At 41.4% G+C, this 24,270-nt stretch overlaps 2 protein-coding genes across 20 annotated transcripts in view; both read left to right on the forward strand.

Moving 5' to 3' along the window:
- Positions 1–880: 880 nt before the first annotated feature.
- The window catches only part of ptprt (protein tyrosine phosphatase receptor type T), a 345,765-nt gene continuing 322,375 nt past the window's right edge, over positions 881–24,270 (forward strand). For 6 of the 17 annotated variants that reach the window (XM_054732015.2, XM_054732030.2, XM_054732059.2 and 3 more), the window contains exon 1: positions 883–1,491. In XM_054732015.2, coding sequence (XP_054587990.1) covers positions 1,404–1,491 — 88 coding nt within the window. In that variant the 5' untranslated portion in view covers positions 883–1,403. Of the gene's footprint in view, positions 1,492–24,270 lie in introns of all 17 variants that reach the window. The other 11 variants (XM_054732080.2, XM_054732086.2, XM_054732082.2 and 8 more) reach the window with 5 other exon arrangements.
- LOC139068896 (uncharacterized) lies at positions 2,598–13,900 on the forward strand. 3 transcript variants are annotated; one of them, XM_070549506.1, is made up of 7 exons: positions 2,598–2,929; positions 6,060–6,178; positions 6,297–6,514; positions 9,392–10,431; positions 10,653–10,808; positions 12,025–12,117; positions 13,009–13,900. In XM_070549506.1, exons 4-7 carry the CDS (start codon positions 9,400–9,402, stop codon positions 13,285–13,287), a joined length of 1,560 nt encoding a protein of 519 aa, XP_070405607.1. In that variant the 5' UTR covers positions 2,598–2,929; positions 6,060–6,178; positions 6,297–6,514; positions 9,392–9,399; the 3' UTR covers positions 13,288–13,900. The 3 variants fall into 3 exon arrangements, with proteins under 3 accessions (XP_070405607.1, XP_070405606.1, XP_070405608.1); XM_070549507.1 differs by lacking the exons at positions 2,598–2,929; positions 6,060–6,178; positions 6,297–6,514 and having other exon boundaries at positions 9,216–10,431; XM_070549505.1 differs by lacking the exons at positions 10,653–10,808; positions 12,025–12,117; positions 13,009–13,900 and having other exon boundaries at positions 6,297–9,397.

A 24,270-nucleotide genomic window follows, 5' to 3' on the forward strand; every position in this document is an offset into this window, starting at 1 on the left:
GCTCAGAACCAGTAATTCAGAAACATTATGCTGAATCAGAACGCAGCAGGTGTTTGGGCTGCATTCCATTTAGAAGTTCCTTTAATTTTACAGAATGAGCAGCTGCAGGAATGGAATGCAGTCCTGTGGTGCGCTGCAGAGTAGAAATGTTTGGCATGGAGCCAGTAAACCATCAAACTAAAACCCAGATATATTTAATCTGGTTTGTAATCCAGATTAACATCAAACTGTCAGTGGGACTAATCTTTTGTTTACTATTCAGTGAATGATAAATAAACAATATAATACGTGTATGTAGAAACATTTAGTTTATTATAATTTCGGATATTAATCCATAAAATTATATATAATCTAACATGAAACTGAGTCAAAATAAACAAACATTAATGTTTTGTTCAGAGACCCATAGTCAAGTGTTACGACAGGGTCTCTCTCTCTCTTTCTTGTTCTGTCTGTGCGCGCATGTGTGTGTGTGCGCGCGCGCGCGTGGCGGGAGAGGGTAATCCGTCTAACGGAGCTTCCTGCCCGTAAAACGAGCGCCGCAAACCTGGTGACGCGCAGAGGGAAATGGAACGCTGCAGATCGGATCAATTTGCGGAGAGATCCGGCGGCGGGACCTGGGGGGAACCGGGAAACCAGAACCAGCAAAGTCAAGCTGCCGGAAACTGGACTATCTTCAGAGAAAGAAGACCGCCAACTGTTCCGGTTCTGTACGGGAACCCAACCCGCTCATTTAACAGATTTAAGGAAAATGTTCAGATCCTTAAACTCAAACACAAGAATGGGATTTTTTATTTTCCTCCGATAAGAAATTGAGCGTCTTTAATTTGAAGGAATCAAAATAATGAAACTCAAAACACCGAGGCAAGTTGTTTGCTAAACAAACAAACAAATTTACTACACGGATCTGAGTGAATACAGGGACTCTATTTTACTCTGAAACTCATCACCGGAAACTCCACGCCTGTTAATCTATGCGTCTTTACGCGCGGACCTGGCACCCAGCGTGGTGCGCTCTGCTCCTCATTCCTCTCCAACTCCTCTTCAGTTTGCCAGAGACGGTCTGAGCGCGCGCGCACACGCAGCTCTTCCTTTAATCTCTCAAACACACACACACACACACACACACACACACACACACACACACACACACACACACACACACACTCTCTCTTTATGGCACACGCAAAGTGAGGCGCGCGCACTTGCTCTCGGACAGGAGTGAAGAAGAACTTCTCGTTTTGATCCAACTTCTCTCTTTGAGATTCCTCCACCAATGCGCGGATTTTATTCCCGTTCCCGCTGCTGTCCCGGACTGAGGAAGAGCACTTTAAGGACCGGACCGGATATGTAAAACAATCTGTTGGCTCGACGCAAAGCAGAACCTGAGAAAACCAGCAGAGATGGATGAGCGGAGAGATTCTGGCGCGTTGTTCTCGGTTTTCTTCTGCTGGATGCTTTTGGAATTTACTGAAGGACAGTTCTTCCCAGGTAGGAACACTGCTTGTTTTTGGAGTTCTGTCTGGGCCGGCGGATGTCAGGTGGACATGTTTCAGGTTCCGAACCACCAACGTCAAGTTTGGAGCTCGGTTCTGCTGCTGAATGTTGAGAGGTTCTTGGAGTTTCCGGTCTGGTTCTGATGCGTTCTGGTTGTTTTGGACTCTTTTGGGTGTTGTTGCTCCTGAAATCTAATGAAATGATAGTTTTTATGGTAAACAAAAGATTTAAACTCGGAGTTTAGAGCTGCTCCGTTTGGACCTCTCATTCCGACCTGACTGGGTTTATATCCTCCAGCTGACAGCTTCTCTCTGGATTCATTACGCGCCTCGGATCTTCTGAGAGTTTTCAGAATTAAATAATAAAATCATCAAATTAAAGGAAATCTATCAGATATAAACTGTTCTGCTGTTGGTTTACTCCCAAACATCCCGAATCCCGCCAACATGGTGACAATCCTCCTGGATCCAGAACCCAACACACGTGTTTGTCTCATAATTAGAAGAAGCAGCTGTTTTAACCGGGATGTTTCCGGTAACAACACACGCGCTGATGAGAAGTTTGGAAGGAACTCGTGTAGATGAAGTGATGTTCTGTTGGACCTGAGCAGCGCGTTGGTTCCGCTCTTAGCTCCACCTGTTTGGTATTCATGAGCTGTCAGGCTGCAGAAAGAGGCTACTTTAAAGGGAAGACTGTCTCCGAAGCCTCGCCGCTGCGCGTAACGGAGATTCAACTCCAACTCTGTTCGAACCGAACCAGCCTCCAGAGGCAGACAGGCGCCAAGTTGATCCTAAATAAGCTGCACAAGTGTCTTTGTTCTTAAATGAGACTAACAAAAGAAAAAACGTAGAGTAAATTAAATTTAGATAAAAACTAAATAAAAAAAACGTTTAAATTAAAATGTTTGAGCTCATCCTGGACTTGAAACCTTCCAGGTGTTTTATACAGGTTATTAAATACGTTTTCAGTTGATTTGTTCTCATGTATTAAATCTACTTTAAAGTTGTATTTTCAATAAGTTACATTTCCAGCTGTTATTCTGCTCAGCGCCGTTAGAGGGCGGTATTGGAGCATCTGACGTCTCCATCTGCACCCTAAAAAGTAATTAATGGGACCTTTAGTCATTACTTAAATATATATGTTGTTGTGAAATTAAAAATCAAGTTCATAAACACTGTTAGACTTCTTAATTAAAAATTGTATTATATTGAGTTCAGGTGACACACAAATTTAGCCTTTTTACTCAATATATAATTATGATTAGTCTGAATGTAAAATAATCAGTCATCAAAACACAATATAATTTTAAGTTATGTCGATGTAAAATAAAACTTGATGACGTGTAAACCTCCCACAGTTCCTCACTTTTGCTCAAGCGGACATTTTCAACAGCACATGTTCAGGATATCAAGCACTGTGTTGGTGGCGAACGGTAAGTGCATTTATGCGGAATTACACGTATTTTACAGTCACCCTGGATATTGTTAGTGATAGCCTAATGTAAAACAACGACGTAACATTATCTCTCTCTCGGTAGCAAGCGAGACGCTCTGGTTAGCTTTCACCCACATCTGTGTGCACAGCAGTTCGGCTGTAACATACACGGAGCCGCAAATTCCGCAATAGTAGAAATCGTTGGGCTCTTTTTGGAACATTTAATACTAACGTTACTCTTATATAGACCATTCTACTTGTCTTATAATGTTTAAAAGATCACAGATATTGTTAGCCACGGCGCTAACTGCTACGCTAACGCTGGCTTCTGTAGGATGTGAGCTATAATGTTGATGCTAGCCAAGGTAAGTAGCTATCACTGATGTGTTTGCTGTTAGTTAAGCAGCGATTGAAACGTTTTATTATCTAAATGTGGAATTATTTTTTGTAAAGAGAAGCATTTTATGTTAATAACCATTAAGAAATGCTAACGCTAGATGCCGCTTTTCGCTTCTACATTTACGTCAACAGCGCCACCATCTTGTTAATGTTAAGGGCGGGAGTTCAACCCAGTACCGAGCCATGAAAGATGCCAGACTAAACCCGGGTCCGGGCGTACACTGTGCCACTTTTTCACTCGCAGCGTTCAGCTTCAGCTCAAACTGTACGCTTCCTCGCAGAGCAGATCTCACGAGTCATGTGCTCACACTGTACGACCCAGTTCTCGCATGCGACCTGACTGCTCACACTGTAGTTTGGTAGCAACATGTCGGCCCTAAAAATATGCTAAAAATAGCAGTTTTTACTCAACACGTCAGACTTTTTTGTCTTGTCTTGCCTGTTGTCCTTCAGGAGTGCTGCAGGAGGACACACAGGGATTTATGGGGGTTGGATGAGGAAAACGAAATAAAGAAAGTAAATTTGTGTTTTGTGATCAGTTTAATTTGACATGAACACGACAAACACGCTTTCTTGACAATCTTTGTGAGTAAAAAAAACGTGTAGAAATAAAAACGAACAGCGTGTGTTATTAGGGAAATAGCAGGGGAGCGGTGTTGATGCATGATTGCGCATGTGCCATGAGCGGTTCTGATACATTTCGGGTCGCAGCTGCTCGCAGTGCTGCTTCAACAGTGCGATACCCTCACGAGGGACGAGCAAAATATTAAACATGCCAGAAGTCCGTGCGAGCTCACGACTGCTGATCGGCAGCTGGTCACGTGGTGTTAATCGCCTCTTGTAACCCCCTGTACACTACACGACCGCTCGGCGCAAAACTCGCCCCGATGTCGTGGATTCTCGCACGACTGGAAAATCGGCTCAAAAAAGTGAAAAAGTCGCACAGTGTACGCCCGGCTGACATTGCCGCACAATGGTAGGGTAATTATTATTATGGTAGGGTAAAGCCGTTTTCATACCTACACGTTTTTTTACTCACAAAGATTGTCAAGAAAGCGTGTTTGTTGTGTTCATGTCAAATTAAACTGATCACAAAACACAGATTTACTTTCTTATTTCGTTTTCCTCATCCAACCCCCATAAATCCCTGTGTGTCCTCCTGCAGCACTCCTGAAGGACAACAGGCAAGACAAGACAAAAAAGTCTGACGTGTTGAGTAAAAACTGCCATTTTTAGCATATTTTTAGGGCCGACGTGTTGCTACCAGACGTACAGTGTGAGCAGTCAGGTCGCATGCGAGAACTGGGTCATACAGTGTGAGCACATGACTCGTGAGATCTGCTCTGCGAGGAAGTCGTACAGTTTGAGCTGAAGCTGAACGCTGCGAGTGAAAAAGTCGCACAGTGTACGCCCGGCTTTAGGGTGATTTTTGGTGACTTTCGGTGTTTTGAAGAGAAATACGGAGAGGCGACACGGACTGTTTGTACCATTGATATGTCTCAATAAAGTTTGAAGAAAAAAAATTGAGCTGCGTGGTAGCGGACCGCCATTTTGGATGGGTCTTCATTCGCCCCAGTGCAGGTTTTTTCTACGAAGGAATGTGTTCCTCCAGTTAAAACACTTTGTCTTTCTTTTTAACAAAATGAGATATAAGTAGTGGCATGACAGGACTACCAGAGTCACATTTTGATGGTAAATAATGAAACTGTTAAAACAGTTTTCCAAACAGAAAAGCAAAAAAAAAAAAGTCAACAACCCCACTGTTTTTAGCAATATGCCAGTTTTTGCAACAGTTGGCTGCACAAAAAGGACCATAGATTCTGACTCAGCATCGACTCCAATTGGGTTTTGGAGAATGATAAACCCAACCAATATGGCAGTGACGCTGCAACCATAGAGAGCATATATTCATAGAGATAACAGTTGTTGTTGGTGAGCTACATGCTTTGCCATCATATTGGATGGGTCCAGCACTCTTCCAACAACCAGCGTACTGTTGAAAACAGATCATGTGGGAGTATTGACTTTTCTAGCTTGTGTATGAAAAAGTTGTTCCGTATTTACTGTCAGAAAATGGCTGAATCTTACGTTTGATTTTATTTAAAAAAAACATGATAAAGGCTTTTAGTTTAGTGAACACATTCCTGGTAGAAATAAATGCACTCGGGGCAAATGGAGACCCATCCAATATAGCGGTCTGCGGGTACACCAGCTCCAACAGACAGGCCCAGTCCAAGGTCACCTCTACGTGTATTTGATTTCTATGGAAAGCCACATGTTGCATCTATGCATATATGATTTCTATGGCTGTTGGGCTTTCCAGCGCCCAACAAATTCAGGTATTCTGTTTTGAATGACTGGTCCCAGCTCACGCTGTCCCCGAAAAGGTCCCCAACTTTATAATTTTATGAATCAGAAATGTTACTAGCATCGCACGCACGTGCACACACGCACGCGCCCGCACACACACACACCACCTGGTTGTAACAGTTCATTTAAATGCTGTAAAAGCAAAATATAGTAAAAGACTAATGTTAAATGTATCTAAGAGTTATATATTACTATTTAAAAATGGTGCAAAAGATACTAATTGGAAAAGTTGTTTCAAAAGTGTAAACAAATGCCTCATAACAGTAAGTTAAATATCATAAAAACACATATTGGCTACTGATTAGCCACCAGGCTTTTCACGTTTAAAATCATTTAACTTAATTTATTTTCCTACTCAGGTCTTCAGTGACTTTGAAAGGACAAAACACTGGTATCCTGGTGTCGTAGACCAAGAGTTCAAGTTGAGATAGATCAGCCTCTCAGGACAAGCTAGACATCCCGTCCTCTGTCCCCTAAGGTGAGAAGCTCTCGTGAGTCCATCAACAATTATTGACAAAGACACAGGTGAAAATTATTCACTGTATTGAAGACTCACAAGTGAAATTGACAATACCAGCTTGTGTGTTTTTGTGCAGGTGTGACTTTCTGGTGTTCTACAGTGTCCTGGTGTTGTGGATCTAGGGGTTCCAGTTAAGACGTGGTCAGCCTTCTAAAGAACGTGGGAATCTCACCTAAATATTCAGTTACTTTGCTGTGTGCCTCGCAAGGACAAAAACTCAAACCTTCATCTTCTCCTGGTATCCTGGTGTCACGTGCCAAGGGGTTCAAGTTAAAACGTCGTCAGCCTTCTGAAGTAAGCGTGAACGAACATGGAGTAAGACAGAAACATCAAGTATGGATTGGCCTTGCAAAATCTGTAAATTTGCGACCTCCACTAAAGACGAGTTGTTGAAACATTATAGGTTACGCCATATCCCTGGTGTGCAGCCTCTGCCATGCCCTTACCTAGATTGTTTTTGTTCATTTAAATCATGGGGTAGCCTAAAATCACACATATCAAGGAAACACTCTACTCACTCAACAATAGTGAAAACCTCTGAAATACTCAGTTTCTGTTGCCAGTTCTGTAATGTGGGCACATTCTCCACTGAAAAAGAGTATTTTGAACACCTTCGTCAACATTTAAAAAAGCAAGAAACTGTGTCCTGTGTTTTCAAAAATTGTAGTTTCAAAACTAACATTTATGGAACATTTGCGTCGCATAAAAATCGCAAGCATACTCCCCACTCGTTAGATGACTTTAAAGATGACGTGTTAAAGAGGTATGACAAGCCTTCACAAACAGATCAGTGCAGTGATTTAGTTAATCAGGAGTGTGAACAGTCTGACATTGAGGAGTTTAGAGATGATGATGTTAAAGTACTACCAAAGTTGATTGAAAGAAGCTTGGCTCATTTGATGTTGAAATTAGAGTGTTATTTTCATGTTCCCAACCAATGCATTGATGAGCTTGTAGAGGAGTTGCATTTTATTTGTCATTCAGCCTCCGCCCCCATCATGAAAGACATTTTACAGTCCTGCTTGAAGAGACACAATTGTGATGTTGATGAAGCCATTGTGTCTGAAATGGTGAATGACATCTGTGGTGCTAACCCTATTAGCGCTGCCCTTTGTGATGGTGGTCCTCTTTCCTCTGCCTTCAGAAGAAGAAAGTATTTTAATGAACACTTTCCTGTTGTGGAGCCGATTGAGTATATTCTTAGTGGACAGAGCAGCTTCCAGTATGTTCCCATTCTAAAGTCTTTACTTCAGGTTCTTAGCAGAAAGGATATACTAGACCTGCTCTTGAGTGAGGCAGAAGCACAGAGAACTGTGTACAAGTCATTTCATGACGGCACCTTTTACAAAACCAACGAGCTGTTCTCAAAAGGTGACTTTACAATTGCACTCAATCTCTATGTGGATGACTTTGAGATTTGCAATCCTCTTGGTACATCGAGGAAAAAACACAAAATAACATCTGTGTATTGGGTGTTAGCTGATGTCCCCTCATTGCTCAGATCTGAGCTAAACTCAATCTTCTTAGCAATTCTGTGCAAGGCTGAAGATGTAAAGAGATTTGGTTACAGTGCTGTGTTAGAGCCACTGATCAAAGATCTTGTAGTGTTGGAGGAGGAAGGACTATATGTTCCAGCACTGGGCAGAAGAGTCAAAGGAACAGTGTTTAGTGTTGTTGCAGACAATCTTGGTGCCCATTCTATGGGGGGATTTGTTGAGAGCTTTTCCAGTTCATACGTCTGTCGGTTTTGTCTAGGTGAAAAGTCACAATTTCAAAATGGTGAAGTGAGAAATGAGGCATTCCCACCCAGAACGAAGGAACAACACACACTGCATGTGCAGGCTTTACAGGAAAATGACAGTTTGATGCATGTTTATGGAGTGAAGAGACAATGTGCACTGACGGCTAAAATGAAATATTTTCATGTTTTGTCTGGATATCCACCTGATGTGTTGCATGATCTCTTTGAAGGTATAGTGCCCCTAGAAATAGCACTGTGCCTAAGAGTATTCATTCACAACAAATACTTCACTCTTGAAGAGCTGAACAAATGCATCAAAGAGTTCCCCTATAAATGGTCAGACAAAACCGATGCACCACAGCCTGTCCCTGTGAACTTTGCCCAACGGAAAAGTGTAGGGGGCAATGCCCACGAGAACTGGGCATTGCTGCGACTCTTGCCACTCATGGTTGGATCAAAAATCCCTGAGGGTGACCCAGCATGGGAAGTGCTTCTTGTGCTCAGAGACATTGTTGAGCTTGTTGTTAACCAAGTCCACACAGAGGAGACCATTTGCTTCCTGGACAGTAAGATATTGGAGCATAAACACAGGTTTATCATGGTTTTCCCAGAGCAACGCCTCATTCCAAAACACCATTTCCTAGAACATTATCCAGAACTTATCAGGGCTTATGGTCCTCTGGTGTCACTGTGGACAATGCGGTTTGAGGCAAAGCACAGCTTTTTCAAGCGTGTTGTCAGACATACTCGTTGTTTTAAAAATATTCTGCTGTCACTCGCCATGAAGCATCAGTTGTTGCTTGCTTATAACCAACATGATTCCAGAGCTGTCAGACCGTTACTACAGGCTACAACACTGTCTACAGTGGATGTTAATGTGCTGAGAGTGGATATCCAAGAAGCACTGCAGGCTAAGTTTCCTGGTGAGACATGTGTCCAGATAGCCAAAAGTGTGTGTTACAGGGGCACCAAGTACACCAGTGGAATGATCTTGGCTAATGGTTCCACTGGTGGTCTTCCAGATTTTGGGGAGTTGATACAGATTGTGGTTTTGAAAGGCAATGTTGAATTCATAGTGAAAGGTTTAACTGCTTGGTCAGTTGAACATCTGAGGAGCTATGTGCTTGAGAAAACTGGTTCAGTGAAAGTCATAGAGCCAGCTGAGCTATTAGACACGGTTCCCTTGATTTCTTACATTTTTGGTGGAACAACCATTATGACTCTTAAGCGCAGCATTTATGTTCCATGAATGATTTCCAGATGAAATGATACAAACCCGCATCTCACAGTCTTCTTGCTATTTTCAACCATGGCATATGGTTAATTGGCTCCTGGTTTCCATACTTGGGAGATAAAACTTTATTATGTTATTATTCACAATTTAGCTGTTACTAACAATTACCAAAACGTGTCAAACGTTTTGTCTACAGGTTACATAATGTCCCAACCGGCTCAACTTCGAGTGATCTTTGCAGATCACGATGTTCATAAAGTTGTACTACCATCTGGAATCCCTGAGACAGTAGATGACCTTCATTCAGCCATTCGTGATACCTTTTCCATTGCAAGAGACTTCCGTCTTCACTATAAAGATGCTGATTTTGGTGATGAGTTTTTCACCCTTGTTTCTACAACGGACATTAAGGACAAGGACACAATCAAGATTGTGTTTCTCCAGGACCAGGAGCCTACAGTAACCTTGACCTTAACTGATGTGACCAACATGACTGATCATCCTTCTGAGGAACACTTTCTTGACACCTCATCTGTGTCAAGTAATGACACACTGATTCTTTCATCATCGGAAGATAGTCCAGGGCACCGTTACCAGCGTTGGCCTGTTCAGTTTCCGATTCCCAGGTTTTCTGACCTCACAGAGATCAAAATTCAGTCAGTCAATGAGCGCTTCCAAAAAGATGGGACTCTTCTCCCTACAAAAGATTTCATTCCACTGCTTCCTGACATCCTTGGAAAACTAGCAGAAGCTATTTATAAGTATACTGCTTATCCATCAAGTCTGCAGATCAGTGAGGTTGCAGAGGCCCTGACTCTAAAGCATCCCTGCCTGAAAGAACCAGGGTCCTTCAATGGGTCCTATGGATGGGCACAACGTCTAAAATATAAGATGAACAATTTCAGAAGCAAGCTTAGAGGTCTCGGCTGCCCTGAAGTTGAAGTAAACTCTCTTAAGAGGAAAATGACACGTGACCAATACCCAGCAAAGAATGTCAAGAAACCAAAGAAGGCTGAAGTGAACTACCTACCCCCTCATGCTCAAGGTGAAAGTAGTGAAAGTTTGGAAAAAGAGAGAGTCGAGCTACTGAGTGAAGTGATGAAAAAGGACAACTCCAGAGTGGTAGCTCAGAAAATGGCCAAGACGTTCAGCCTTCGTCGGGAGGAAATAGTGAAAGAGGCTCCTGCCATCAGCGACTTCATGAAGCGCTGGCCTGCGCTTTTTAGCAAGGCACAGGTGAGATAAAATGTTTATTAAACCAATATTTTTGTGTTGTGGATTGATTAAATTGTGGATACATGTCCACAAATTGAAGTCGGGTAAATAAAAAATGTTGAAATACATGTATTTTTACCCAAAACATTTAAATGTGTACAAATACACATTTGGATGTTAATTTCTGCATTGTTTATTATACGTATCTCTCTTTTTGTACTTTATTCTGGTGTGCCCTGCAGATATGTGAAGAATTCAAGAGAATAACAACAGTTAGCCTTGAATCGACCTTTCTGGCCAGGCTTGACCAATGCACCCCAAAACTGATGGCCTTGACCCAGTCAAAAGGAGGAGCTGCAGGCCTGAAGATGAGGCAGATTAAGGACATGCTTCTGCAGGTATAATGACTAACTTTATGAATAGACCTTTATTAAAATCTGCCTCACTGTTTTCATGTCAAATGTTGATATGGCTGCTATGAACAAGGTCCATTGTATACTAACACTAATTTTTTTCCAAATTGTTTATATTCTGGTTACACTCGCATCTAGGGCTGGGCAATACAAGAAAATATGTCGTCTGTATGATGTAAACTGTTAATCGTTTTTAAATAATCGTTTACACCACCATAAGCCGTTTTACAGTGGTGTTTTAGGTCGACACCTTAGAGCAGTGTTTCCCAAACTTATTTAGCCACGCACCCCCTTCTATGTCCCGACCATGTCGACGCACCCCCCCCCCCCCCCCCACACACACACACACACACATCGGGGCATGTCTCTCTCTCTCTCTCTCTCTCTCCCTCTCTCTCTCTCTCTCTCTCTCTCTCTCTCTCTCTATATATATATATATATATATATATATATGTATATATGTATATATATGTATATATATATCTGATGTCAAGCTAAACAGACAGGGTTAAAAAAAATTCCCCATCACTTTCATTTTTTAAATAGTAAATAATAAACATTCGATACCATTACAATTTCCTTTGATTTAATTTTAAATAAATATTTAGAGTTCCCAGGTAGCACATAAACAATGCAATTTAATGGTTTTCTTAAAGTAGGAACGTTTAACCTGTGCGGCCAGAGCGCTCTCCTTCCTTCTGTTCTGCGTAAACCTGAGCTGATCACCTGCTTGTGCGTAATCAAATGTCAATAGGGGACAAGATATAGCCATGATGTTCACTTTTGCCTCAGACCGACTTATTGCTGTTTTATGGTGTGGCTGAATCTGCGATCCGCTGCCACGCTGACTGGAATAACAAATGCTGCAGTAACAGGACTTGTGGTCAGGTTCATAAGGAGTCACTGGCTGTAGTGGACCCGACTCATCCCAGAAGCTAATATCTTAATTTGACCTTGAATGAAAAATAACCTCTTAAAAGTTTTTATCGTGGTGGAGGCAGCGTTCATTTCTGCCTTCAGTCTGACGGCGCGCCGGAGTTAAAGCAGCGTGTGCGCTTATTGAATCTGTGTGTGCGCGCGCGTGTATATAATTTCTAGCATAGAAAATCAGCTGCATCGGGATATGAAATTGTTGCCATATTGCCCAGCCCTACCTGCATCAGATTTTTTTAACACGTTATCTATTTTTTCTATCAATCAGGACAACACAGTTGAAAAGCGCAGAGAGATTGCCATTCGCTGCCTCATAGTCTATCTTGGAGAGAAGGAGGAGGATCTTTTCAAACAATACAGCGTAAGTACTTGACTACTTTTTCAATTTTTTGTTTTGTTTGAAATGTGTCTCTGTAGGTTCTGTGTGTTTTTGTTCATTGGATTTTCTGTTCAAGGTTGAGTAATGAAGGGATGTTCCACCCCTAAGTGAAAATTTGTCTATTGCCATAATCCCCAGAGTTTGATAAGTGAGGAAAAACGCCTTTTGTTACCAGCGCAGTAATTCTTTGACCTGGCAGTAATATGTCTGCTTTAACTGAGCATAAACAATGGAAGTGAATAGCAGGTAGTAGAATTTTGTGTGTAAAAGTGATTAAAATGACACAATAATGATACCAACTAGAAAAGTTCCTGAAGAAACTTTGAGAGGGCGTGCTACCGGCAGTACTTCCATGTTGGCATAAAGTAGAAAACATTAGCTTGAACCTAAAAAGTTAGCATAAAGCTAAAAGACATGTTACCCCCAGGAATAGTTTGTTTCATTATTGAGTCATTTTAATCACTTTTGCACACAATGCTAGTACCTGCTATTCACTTCTAACATTTATGTTATGCTCAAGCAAATGGACTGCTGTCAGATCAGTAGAATTACTGCACTGGTTACAAAAGGCTGTTTTCTCACTTTTCTAACTCTGGGGAATATGGCAATAGAAAAACTTTCAAACGTTATAGAAATTAAAAAAAAATATTTTGAAAATGCTTTGATTTTGCTTTTATAGGTTGCAGAATGACAAAGAGAAATCACTCAAAGATAAACACAAAAGACAACCTGTTTTAGCTTATTTTCATAAGCTAAAACAGGTTGTCTTTGTGTAATACCTGAAGTCGTAGTTTATTCCTTTATTCACGTCATCCTGAAGAGCTTGAGCTACGTATTTTATACATCCTAACTTCTTTTAATTTCTCTTACAAGGATGTGGAGGAGCTCAACGCAGACCTTGCAATGCAAGTCATGAAGATTGCTATCATTGGTGATGGGCCTGCAACGATCATCGTTGAGGGATCCAAGATCCTGGAGGGGATTGATGCTGCCAGATCCTGTGCTTTGCTGATGGGAGTTATCTACACTCTGAACCTTACCTACCCAAAGCAGCTGAAATTTACCTTTGAGGTATTTCAAAAGCTATGCCTTGAGCTTGATGGACAAAAAGCCAGCTCTAAAGTAATGAATCTCAAGTTTGGTATTTTCTAGAGCAGACTTAATGAACTGTTCATGAGGGAGTTTCAAAGTAGACACAAAACCTTTTCTTATTTCTGCATTTCCAGCACTACTTCAGTCATTGGCTTTTACTCAATTTTAAAGCGCTGTTCTTCATAAGCTTCTGAGTTAATTTTTTGTGTCTTAAATGCTGCTGTTTGCACATTTTTAAGGAATTTGAGCTGTGGTTAATTCCTCCCATTACCTCTTTGTTCTGAGGATAGTGGTGTGTTTTGAAGTTTTTACATAATGCCTTCTTGAGCTGGCATTAATCTGGTAGTTAAAAAGTCAAATATAAATGAGAATGAAGATGACTTTGCTAAAGTACAGACAAAGTTGAATGAGAGAAGCTTTGCTCATTTTATGTTTCAATTAGTGAATTTAAATGTATTGAACTCTGATCTTTTGTTTTGATTCACTGTCCCTTGTTCAAGTCAAAAAAATATGATTCATGTATTGTGTTTTATTACATTTTAATACACTGTTCCTCATAAGTTTCAGTGGGCGTTTTGTGTCTTTAAGAAAATGAAGCCCTCAAATATTGCACTTTACATGTTAAAGAATTGTGCTGTTATTGTTATTAAATGGGTCTAACTCATTTGAATAATTCTGTCTGAATTTCTATTATTTCTGAGCACCAGGTATGAGTTCCTTAGCTGATGTCCAGGTGCCAGGTTATGACATCTCCCTCATGCCTCTACATCAGGGGTGTCAAATTCTGGTCCACAGGTTTCCCTGTTCCAACACAGATAAGTCACCTGTACAGCAGATCATCAAACTCTGCAGAAGCCTGTTAATCAACTGCTGACTGAAATCAGGTGTGTTGAAACCTGGAAACCCTGGAACCCTCCCACAAGGTAGTCATGGTTACAAGAGACGACCAAATCATCATGGTTCTATTTGAGCAAATTAGCCTCCTGAGAAACCGAAAAATGCCCTTATAGAATCTCCTGCAGGGATCATACATAATTCAGTTAATATTTGAAGTTTATTTTTTATGACCAAAAAGCTACTACACTACTGTATACCTGAAATATTATATTGGACCAACTTAAATTCTTGCGTTCTTGTTGACAATTATTAAGTTCATGTAACTTAGGAATGTGTTTAAATGTGGCCAAAAAATTACGTCAACATACATGAATAATATGTTGTACCAACTTAAATTCTTGCGTTCTTGTTGACAATTATTAAGTTCATGTAATTTAGGAATATGTTTTAATGTAGCCAAAAAGTTACGTCAACATACATGAATATTATGTTGTACCAACTTAAATTCTTGCGTTCTTGTTGACAATTATTAAGTTCATGTAACTTAGGAATATGTTTTAATATAGCCAAAAAGTTACGTCAACGTACATGAATATTATGTTGTACCAACTGAAATTCTTGCGTTCTTGTTGACAATTATTAAGTTAATGTAATTTAGGAATGTGCTTTGTTGTGACCAAAAGGCTACTTCACCATACTCAAAAATATTGAGCTGATTTAATGTAATTCTGCCAGAAGTTGGTTTAACTTAAAAATTCTAGTGGAAAACGTTAACATATATTTTTTTGTTGAACCAATGCTTTATTTTTTAGAGTGTGTCATTCTCATCCCTGAAGTCCTCCACAGGGACCAACGAGGTTCTGATGGGCCTTTTGCTATTCAGCCTTAATTTGGGGTTTAGATATTTTTAAGTGCAGAAAGCTGCTTTAAGTGTTGATGGTCATAAACTAGAGATCAGTGGTGCAGATCTGACAGAAAGACCTCTGATCCGTCCTCTGCAGGGTAAAACCCACCAATTAAAATGCTTTATTTTTTTAGCTGAGCTCTCCGTAACAGTTTGGTTTAGATGAACAGATCCTGTGAAGATGCTCCATTTGGGATAATTTGTGTCCAACAAGGAAGCATTTCTCATTCAGAGGGGGCTCCAGGTGCAGCTGTGGTCCTGATCCACATCTTCGGGTGTCTGAGAGACATCAGGGGCTCGGAGACGCTTTCAAGGAAGCACATTTACACTTTTGTGTTCTGGCTAATTAGATGAGCTCAGCAGGAAATATTAGGTGTGTGTGTGTGTGTGTGTGTGTGAGCTGTCTGCTCTATTTTGTTGACTCTGCACAAAGATTTAACTTTCTTAATCTGACTTTGAGGATCAATTTTAACACTTTATATGATGAGGGTGGAAGATGTGGCAGATTTTTGTCTGAAACTTTACAAAGGAACTGTTTTGGTTAACCTTGTTTCTGCTGATCAAAGATGGCTGCCACCGCTCATCATGGCTAACGGGGTCAGTTTTAGGAATATGAAGGTAAACCCTGTTGTCTTAGTAGCTGAGAGAAAACTACAACAACCAAAGAGCTAAGGGATCTTAGGAGAAATTTTGTGAAATCAGGTGAGATTAAGTGTAAAACTCTTGCCTTCATGAAGGCAGGTGGCTCCTGGGTCAACTCAGAGCAGGATGGAGGGAATTGTATCTCCACGATGGCCTGGGAACCTTAGTGACCCCACCAGTGGAGCTGGTGGAGGTTCTTGTGGAAATGTGACCCTGACCCAGATTGAACAGAATGACAAATGACGTTAGCGCTAGCATTAAAGGTGGTGGGTGATCTGCATGCCTTCAAGGAATTTTAGTTTGATCTCTTTTAAAAGGTAGAAGATGAAGACAACCAAAAAGAAAAAGACACAATTGTTAGAAGAAAACATTGAGCAGAGGAAATGTGTAGGAAGACGGGATGTGGAGGTGAAAGTTTGAGGTTCAAAAGGTAAAGATGGAGAAATGAGAGAGTCACTAACAGTGAAGGTGACAGGATGAGGTCATGTAGAGAAAAGAAGGGATGAGATCGGAGATGAATAATAGAAGAAAGGATTTCTGAAGCAAGGAGGAGGTGAAAGGGGAAGGAGACTGTCCTGTCGTTCATCACTCCCGTTTAAACGAAGGGAAGAAACACACAAGGAGGAGGAATATTTGGAGGGAGTGACTGAAGATGGAGAGAAGTCCAGGAGAAGAAAACATGAAAGTAAGTTGATTATGTCTGACTGTTATGGATCATCTGAGTGGCTGTAACAGTTTCCTGGGTTGTGTTAATGGAAGCTGCAGCTTTATGACAGGAAGTCTCTCACCTCGTGGCCCTTCTGCTTGGTATGCCGGCCCTGCTCCCGCCTAATCCGCACCACTTATTCTATTGGTCCGACTAACTGACAGACTAATGGCAGGGCGTGCAGAGTGCCGGTCTGTGAGAGCGGGGCACGGGCGGGCGGACGCTCCAGGGACAAGTGGAGAACAACAAGCGTGAGAGGAATCATGAGATGGGCGAGCGTTCCGAGTTATTCCTGATTTGTCTGAGTGATGTCGGATTAGAGAACCCGGGAGAAGTGCTGCTGGGGTCTGAGCAGCAGATCTGACTGGGCTCCTGCTGGAGGAGACTAGATGGAGATGCAAAAGTTACGACAACATCTGAATCGGTCACACAGGAGTTGAAGCAGCTGTGCAAAGATTCTAGTTGCACTTCACTAATTCCCAAATCACAGAAATAAAAGTTAGAAGTGTTCTAGATGTCCTCGGCAAGTGTTTTCATCAGATCTTGGATGAAAAATCAAAAATCCCTTTAGAAACATTTTAGAAAGTCGTCCAGATAGTCGACGGCCTTTGAGCCGGTGGATGGAGGTTAAACTAAAACACCTGAGAAGCTGGAACCACTGCTTTATTTCCTCTGTAGCATATTCAGTGTTGTCTTTTCTATAATCTTTATCTGTTTATTTAAACCAAAACACTAAAATACAGCTAAACTTGATGAAGTGACTCTTCACTAACCTATCTATCCTCCCATCTTGTCTCGCTGTGAAGAGTTAAATATCGATGCCGTTGGAGTCTGGAGCCTCACCCTTCTAATTATAACTTTAGGGACGTTAATTTTATTTGAATTGATTTTAATGTCAGCTGCGCACAATGTGGTTTCCTGCTGTCGTCCGCTCTGGAGGCATCGACTGAAATGATTGTTGGCGTTGAGGCTTATGGTCGCCCGTCAAAGTCAAAACGTCTGAAAACTTATTTCTATTCAGTAAACTGAAACTCCAGAGTTCTGACTGGCGGCTCAGTTCCCACCGGGATGTTTATCCAAGCCGAGATTATCACGGCTTAATGATTTTGGTCTGAAATGGAACGTGTGTTCTTGTCTTAAGGTCGGTTACTCCTGAAACTTGTTTGAATGCTTAAAGGTTCACAGAAAAACTGTTCTGGAATGAGCACATTAGTCCGATCATCACCCAGTGTCATGATTTTATAGTTCATCGTAGAGCAGTGGAGCACCCTGCCACCACCGCCACAACTGTCTCTCGCACGCGCGCACGCGCGCACGCACGCACGCACGCACGCACGCACGCACGCACGCACGCACACACACACACACACACACACACACACACACACACACACACACACACACACACACACACACACACACACACACACACACACACACACACACACACCAGAACAGAACAGAAAGTGATGGATGGAGGCACTGAGAGCTGTTTCTGATTTAACTTGGGTATAAATAACTGACTTTTCCCCCAGTGTCTTTATAAAAATATGGATTTCTGAGTTTTAGATCAACTGATCAAAGATGGTGCTGAAGGTCGGTCGATTACGATCGGCAGGTTATTCTGTTGCTTTCACACAAACTCAAATATACACAGAACAAATTTAGTTTTTCCTTCGCCTGTCTAAACCCACACCTTCTTCAAGCTGGAACAAAATCTGTAATTCAGATTATTTAGATGTCTCCTGCAGGCAACACGTGAACTCATGAATATAGAGGTTGTTGGTTTCTTTGTGTAGAATCATAAATCTCCTGATGTGGAGAAAAAAATGAGCATAAAGTTGTGGTTTAGACGTAGAGTCGGTCTGCTTCCATGTCGGAACGTTTCTGATAACCTATCTCAGATTAAGGATGTGCCTGGTAGACACAAACAGGTTAAACATCCACCACAGTCAAAGCTACTAATTACATGAATAATATATGATTGGGGGGCAACGGTGGCACGGGAGTTAAAGCTTCTCTCCGGAGTATTTCTTTTATCTGATGGCACCATCTAGAGGCTGACAAGCATATCACACCAAAAGTCTATTCCTCTGTTTGTTTAAGATGGCGACTTCTCGTTTCTGTTTATAAATGTGCTTCTGTAGCCGACAAATGGAGCTAAAACACATCATGTCATGCTGTGTTCTCATATTTATATTTTAAAGACTTACTTGTCCGTGAAAAGTTAATCAACTCTGCACAAGTCGAGGTATTCCTTAAATTTGAAGCATCTAAGTGGTAGTCTAACGCTATTGGTTAGTTCTGGTCGGTGCTCAGTTTCCTATTGCACGGAGCTCTGCGGGGCTGGGGGCGTGGTTAGCAAAAAAAAACCATGTATTGCTTACATTTTATCACAGTGCATGATGAGATAATCACTTTTATGGATTAAAAAAATCATACATAATTTCTGAAAGGGGAAAACTTCGGAAAGCAGCTTTAAGTCCTCGCGCCGTAATTGGAAGGTTGCAGGTTGAAGCCCTGCTCAGTCTGTTGCTGTCGTTGTGTCCTTCGGCAAGACACTCGACCCAACGTGGTTGAAGGGACCTGTGGTGCATGTGCTGGCAGCCTCACCTCCGTCAGTGTGCCCTAGGGCAGCTGTGGCTACAGTGTAGCGCATATAGGGTTGGGCATCGAGAATCAAGCATCTATTGGAACCGGTTCCAACTGTTCATTTTTCCCAGAATCGCTCAACGGTTTTTATTTCGATTCCTAGTTTCGATTCCTAGCATGCCGACGGAAGAGGAATCCGCGACCGATCTCCGTGAAAAATAAAAGTGATCTGCAAATTGTGATCAACGCTTTTCAGAGCTGATCACACCAGCTGTCTGTCTGCAGCACCGAGTCCCCAATCCCCCACCCGGCGCGCAGCTGCGAGATATAAACAAACGCATCTGCCGAACTTTTACTCCGTAATGTAAACTTTAACTCCCGCAGCGTAGAGGAAACTTGTTAAAATACGTCAACACGGTGGTTTTAATAGAAGCTTTAAGAACAAACTCTGAACATGTGAGGTGAGTTTGTCTCACTGCAGAAATAAAAACACACACGGAGCGTCAGCAGTCAGACACGTGAGCATCAGAAGGCTGAACAATAACCTGTAGAAAAATTAAAGTCATCATGCTAGAGCAGCTTCTCTGTGGTGGACCACACCAGCTTCTGCCACAATAAATAATAATAATAATAATAATAATAATAACCTGTAGAAAAATTAAAGTCATCATGCTAGAGCAGCTTCTCTGTGGTGGACCACACCAGCTTCTGCCACAATAAATAATAATAATAATAATAATAATAATAAATGACACACAAAGCTGTAAACATTTTAATTTCCTTTCTGAACTATTTCTGTTGAGAGTTTTAATGTTTAAAATCTGTTAAATTGTTACTGACAGCAGCTACATTTAAGTTTCACTTTCTGTTCTGACTGAAGCTGCTGCAGCATGGAGGTGTAGTTCTCAGTCATCCTGGACATGATCATCCTGAGAGTTTTAGCTGAAAACAGCTGCACGTTTCTGGATATGTTGGAAACATTTATCCTCTTCCAGACTTTGGTTGTGGTCAGAAACAAACACACTGGTTGTGCTGCAAGTCTTTTTCTTTTTTTCTCCAAAACATGTTTTCGTCTAAATGAAGGTGATGTTGTTGTTCATAGAATAAAAATTCATGTTGAAGTTAAGATTATTTCATCAAGTAGGACCTGTGGTTAGCTGGCTCATGTAAAACATGTCATGTCTTGAAATAATTGGAATCGGGAATCGATAGGAACCGGAATCGAAATGAGGAATTGGAATCGGAATCGTTCAAAATCAACTGATGCCCAACCCTAGTAGTGTAAAGCGCTTTGGAGTCCTCTGACTCTGAAAGGACCTAAAGAAGTGTGGGTCGTTTATCATATTTGCAAAAAGATAGATGAAACTCATGCACATTGACTCAGTCACCACTATGCACCAACGGTGCCACAACACCGACCCAGTCCTGGAAGGTTCTGTAAATTCTGCATTTTTGAACTTAATTAGCATTTAAACTTTGAACTAGTTGTAACTGGATGAATTTCAATCTAGTTTAGTGTAAGGCTGTAGTCTGGACATTATTTATTGTTTTGCATGTTCTGGAGACTAAACTCACAAACGTCTTATGATGGTGAAAAGTCATTCTCACTGGTTTTGTTTGAGGTGCGTTGAAGAATATACCGGATTCTCTTTAATGCAGTAATAGCGATAGTTACCCGTATGGTTTGATTCCAAGCACCAACGCACCAGAAAAACCTCCAGGCTTCTGTAGCAGCTCTTCTCTGCTTTTAAAGCAACATGGACAAGTTATGTTGTTGTGATGGATAAGTCCAGAGGAAGATTAAGGTTAACTAATTGGTGATCAGCATCACAGGTACGGGGAGAAAAATGTCTCAAAAGATCTCTGTGTGTGTATCTAAATCTGTGCGTGTGGATCTAGATTTGTGTGTGTGTATCTAGGTGTGTGTGTATCTAGATTTGTGTGTGTGTATCTAGATTTGTGTGTGTGTATCTAGATTTGTGCATGTGTATCTAGATTTGAGCATGTGTATCTAGATCTGTGCATATCTAGATCTGTGCATGTGTATCTAGATCTGTGTGTATCTAGATCTGTGCGTGTGTATCTAGATCCGTGTGTATCTAAATCTGTGCGTGTGTATCTAAATCTGTGCGTGTGCATCTAGATTTATGTGTGTGTATCTAGATTTATGTGTGTGTATCTAGATGTGTGTGTGTGTATCTAGATGTGTGTGTGTATATCTAGATTTGTTTGTGTGTATCTAGATCTGTGCGTGTGTATCTAGATCTGTGCGTGTGTATCTAGATCTGTGCGTGTGTATCTAGATCTGTGCGTGTGTATCTAGATCTGTGCGTTTGTATCTAGATCTGTGCGTGTGTATCTAGATTTGTGCGTGTGGATCTAGATTTGTGTGCGTGTATCTAGATTTGTGCATGTGTGTATCTAGAGCTGTGTGTAGATAGGTCTAAGCATGTGTAATTCCTGATTTGTAACTTGTGTTTACATTTTCGTGTGTAACTTCAACTCCTACACGCCCAATTCATTGAACGCACACACGCACGCACACACTGTTGAAACCATAAATTAGTGAAGTTTATGTTTCAGTTGAGTTTATTTTTTGCATTAATGTGCAGCTTTACTGGCTCTTGACATACCTCAGGAGTTCAGAGTCATCTGGAGCGAAGTACAGATCTGGGTTTGTGTTCCTAGCATCTGCACAAACATGGAGACAAATGAAGCTGTGATGGAGCTGATTATAATGTCTGAGGTGGAACACGGTGTAGCACATTAAAACCTTCCTCTGCTAATTAAAACAACTGCTGGTAAAAACGAGAGGTCCTAACGAAGCCTAACAAGGCTTTGCGGTAATTAATCCTGATTTAATAAATGAAGAAGAGGCTGAACCAGTGGGGGGGATGACAGAAAGAAATATAGAGAAATGAAACAAATAAGTGTGGGAAGCAGGAGGAAGGTAATAAAGATGGTTACAGAGTGTGGCTGCAGGAGGAAGAAATATATTAGATGATATCTGAGCATCCCCCACTTTATTCTCACAGTGACTAAATCTGATTTATGTCAGACTGTGTGGGAGGTCTCGCCCAGAAGATGGATATGTTGGCAGGGCAGCTGTGAGCTGCCTTTACAGTAGGAGGAGAGCGCTTCCACTTCAGAACACCGCTCGCTGTTTCTCTGTTATCTCTGAAGGAAGTTTTAGTCCAAACCCAGGTTTTATTCCGGGAATCTGTTAGGAGAATGCTTTCATTTTGGAAGCAAGTGAAGCAGCAAAGACCGAGTTTAGTAAAAAACAAAAAGACATTTAAATTCATTTAAAATCAAAGTTTACATTTTATTTGCCTAAACATAAAAAAAAAACAAAACAAAAAAAAAAACAATTGTGAACCCAGGGAATCATAATTGTTGTGATGTCATATAATTATCACAATGTGACAGATTTTTGTAAGCACAGGCAATCCATACTGCTATAATCCCAGATTATAAACCTTCAATTCTAATCCTCGGGTCTGGACTTCCTGGTAGTTTCACCAATTAAAGATCTTAGAGGTAAATGAATCAAATGACCTGAGTGAAATGTGTGAGAAAAGGTGGGAGGCATTGCCTAAACTACGAAAAGCAAAAGGATGAACCAGATGAAAATCTGATTAAAGGAAATGTAAAGAGATGAACAGAGGAATAATTTAGAACAGGGTTCTGAACCGGCAACGCCGGAGAAACAGATGAGGGCAAACACCCCAATATTTACCCCCTCTCCTGGATTCTCCCTTTATTTACTCTGTTATGCACACAGAGATGCACAAACACGTTCTCTGGAGCAGTTTGAAGGTGCAGAACCGTCTCAAGGCTGTTTACAGGACTCAAACTGCTAAATTTACACTTTTCTGATCCAGCATCTGCTCTCCTCTTTTTAAACATTCCTTGTTCTCATCTTTCCATCTTAATGAGTGTTTTCATTTGTTTGGTCTGTTTTTATTCTGGTTGAACATCCATCAGGTGATTCATTCTTCCATTTTACTTCCCTTCCTGTCGCTCGTCTACTCATCCCTCCATCATTCCTGCATTCATCCATCTGTCTGAGTTCTTGTGGTCATAAACATGGATTTAATTCAAGTGTGTCTTCATCAAAAGGTGTGTGTGTGTGTGTGTGTGTGTGTGTGTGTTTGTGTTTGTGTCAGGTTGAATTCTGATAACTTGATAATTGCTTCTGTCATTTCCAACGACAGGAAACTCAGATTCCTTAAGTTATGCAGAGAGACAGGAAGTGAGAGATTCAGGAGGACTGGCAGAAAGATAGTTGAACAGTTCCCTTACCTGGCAAATGCGGTTTCACCTGTCAGCCACAGAAAAGGCAGATAGATGGAGCTGATAGGAGATGAGGAAGAGATCTGAGATTAGGGAGAGGGACTGGTCGCACAGGATGAAGAGCGCACAGGATGAGGAGCATAAATGACAAATGATGGAAAGAGTGGGAGGAGGTGAGGAGGAGGAAAGATGGTTGAGAGTTGCAAGAGAATGGTGAGAATACAGAGCAACACTTTGCTTAATTTAATGCTGCTAAGACTGGTCTATTAGTCGTGACTTAAATGACCAAACTCTTCTGTGTCAAACGTAGTAATTCATCTGTTTTTATTGCTGAAACTTTGGTGTTTTTTTTTTCTCCAAACCGCCTTTATACCTTCTGCTGCTTCATCTTTTCTGACCTTGATACAAATACTTAATCATGGCATTCGGGGTCTGCCGTGGCGTCACTGGAAAAGTATCATGGCGACCTGATGGGGGGGGGGGGGGGTACATTCATGGACGTTCCGCGTGCAACTCTCAGCGAAGGGGGTAAAAGCTGCATGTGGAACGTTTAGCTTCTGTGCCTCTCCCGTAGGGGTGGGTGCAGATTTCGTGGCCATGGCGCAGCACCATGCCTGAGCCTGCGTAGGGTATTGATAGCTGTAACATGGACAGTAGCGATGGTAAATGCATTAGCTGTAGCACACACATCATATGTTTAGTGTAATGTTACAGATGCAACTTTTATTTTTATAAAGCTACCGCACGTAATGGGATTAGAAAAATAGTTGCTCTTCAGTGGACGACTTTGTTACCAAGGCAACAACATGCACACCTCGGCAAACAGGGCTTGACTGGTTACATTAGAGCAGCTGGACGATGGTATGATAAAGTACGACCGATGCACGATCACATAAATAACTGTTGACTCGTTAGTTATCCATTAGCTGAATTCCAACAGACCTTCAGTTCATTGTTGTTTTTACGCTCGCTGCTGAAGCTAGTGATGATGACATCATGGATAGGGAAACCTTTACCTCATCGCTTCATAGAAGCTGAAGTCCGTTTTGCTACTGTTGGTATGTTT

The sequence above is a fragment of the Nothobranchius furzeri genome, chromosome 3 (assembly GCF_043380555.1).
Source record: "Nothobranchius furzeri strain GRZ-AD chromosome 3, NfurGRZ-RIMD1, whole genome shotgun sequence".
Classification (NCBI taxonomy): domain Eukaryota; kingdom Metazoa; phylum Chordata; class Actinopteri; order Cyprinodontiformes; family Nothobranchiidae; genus Nothobranchius; species Nothobranchius furzeri.

Excerpts from the sequence above, each read along its gene's own strand:
- LOC139068896 (XM_070549505.1), top strand. The coding sequence starts at position 6,556 with ATGGATTGGCCTTGCAAAATCTGTAAATTTGCGACCTCCACTAAAGAC.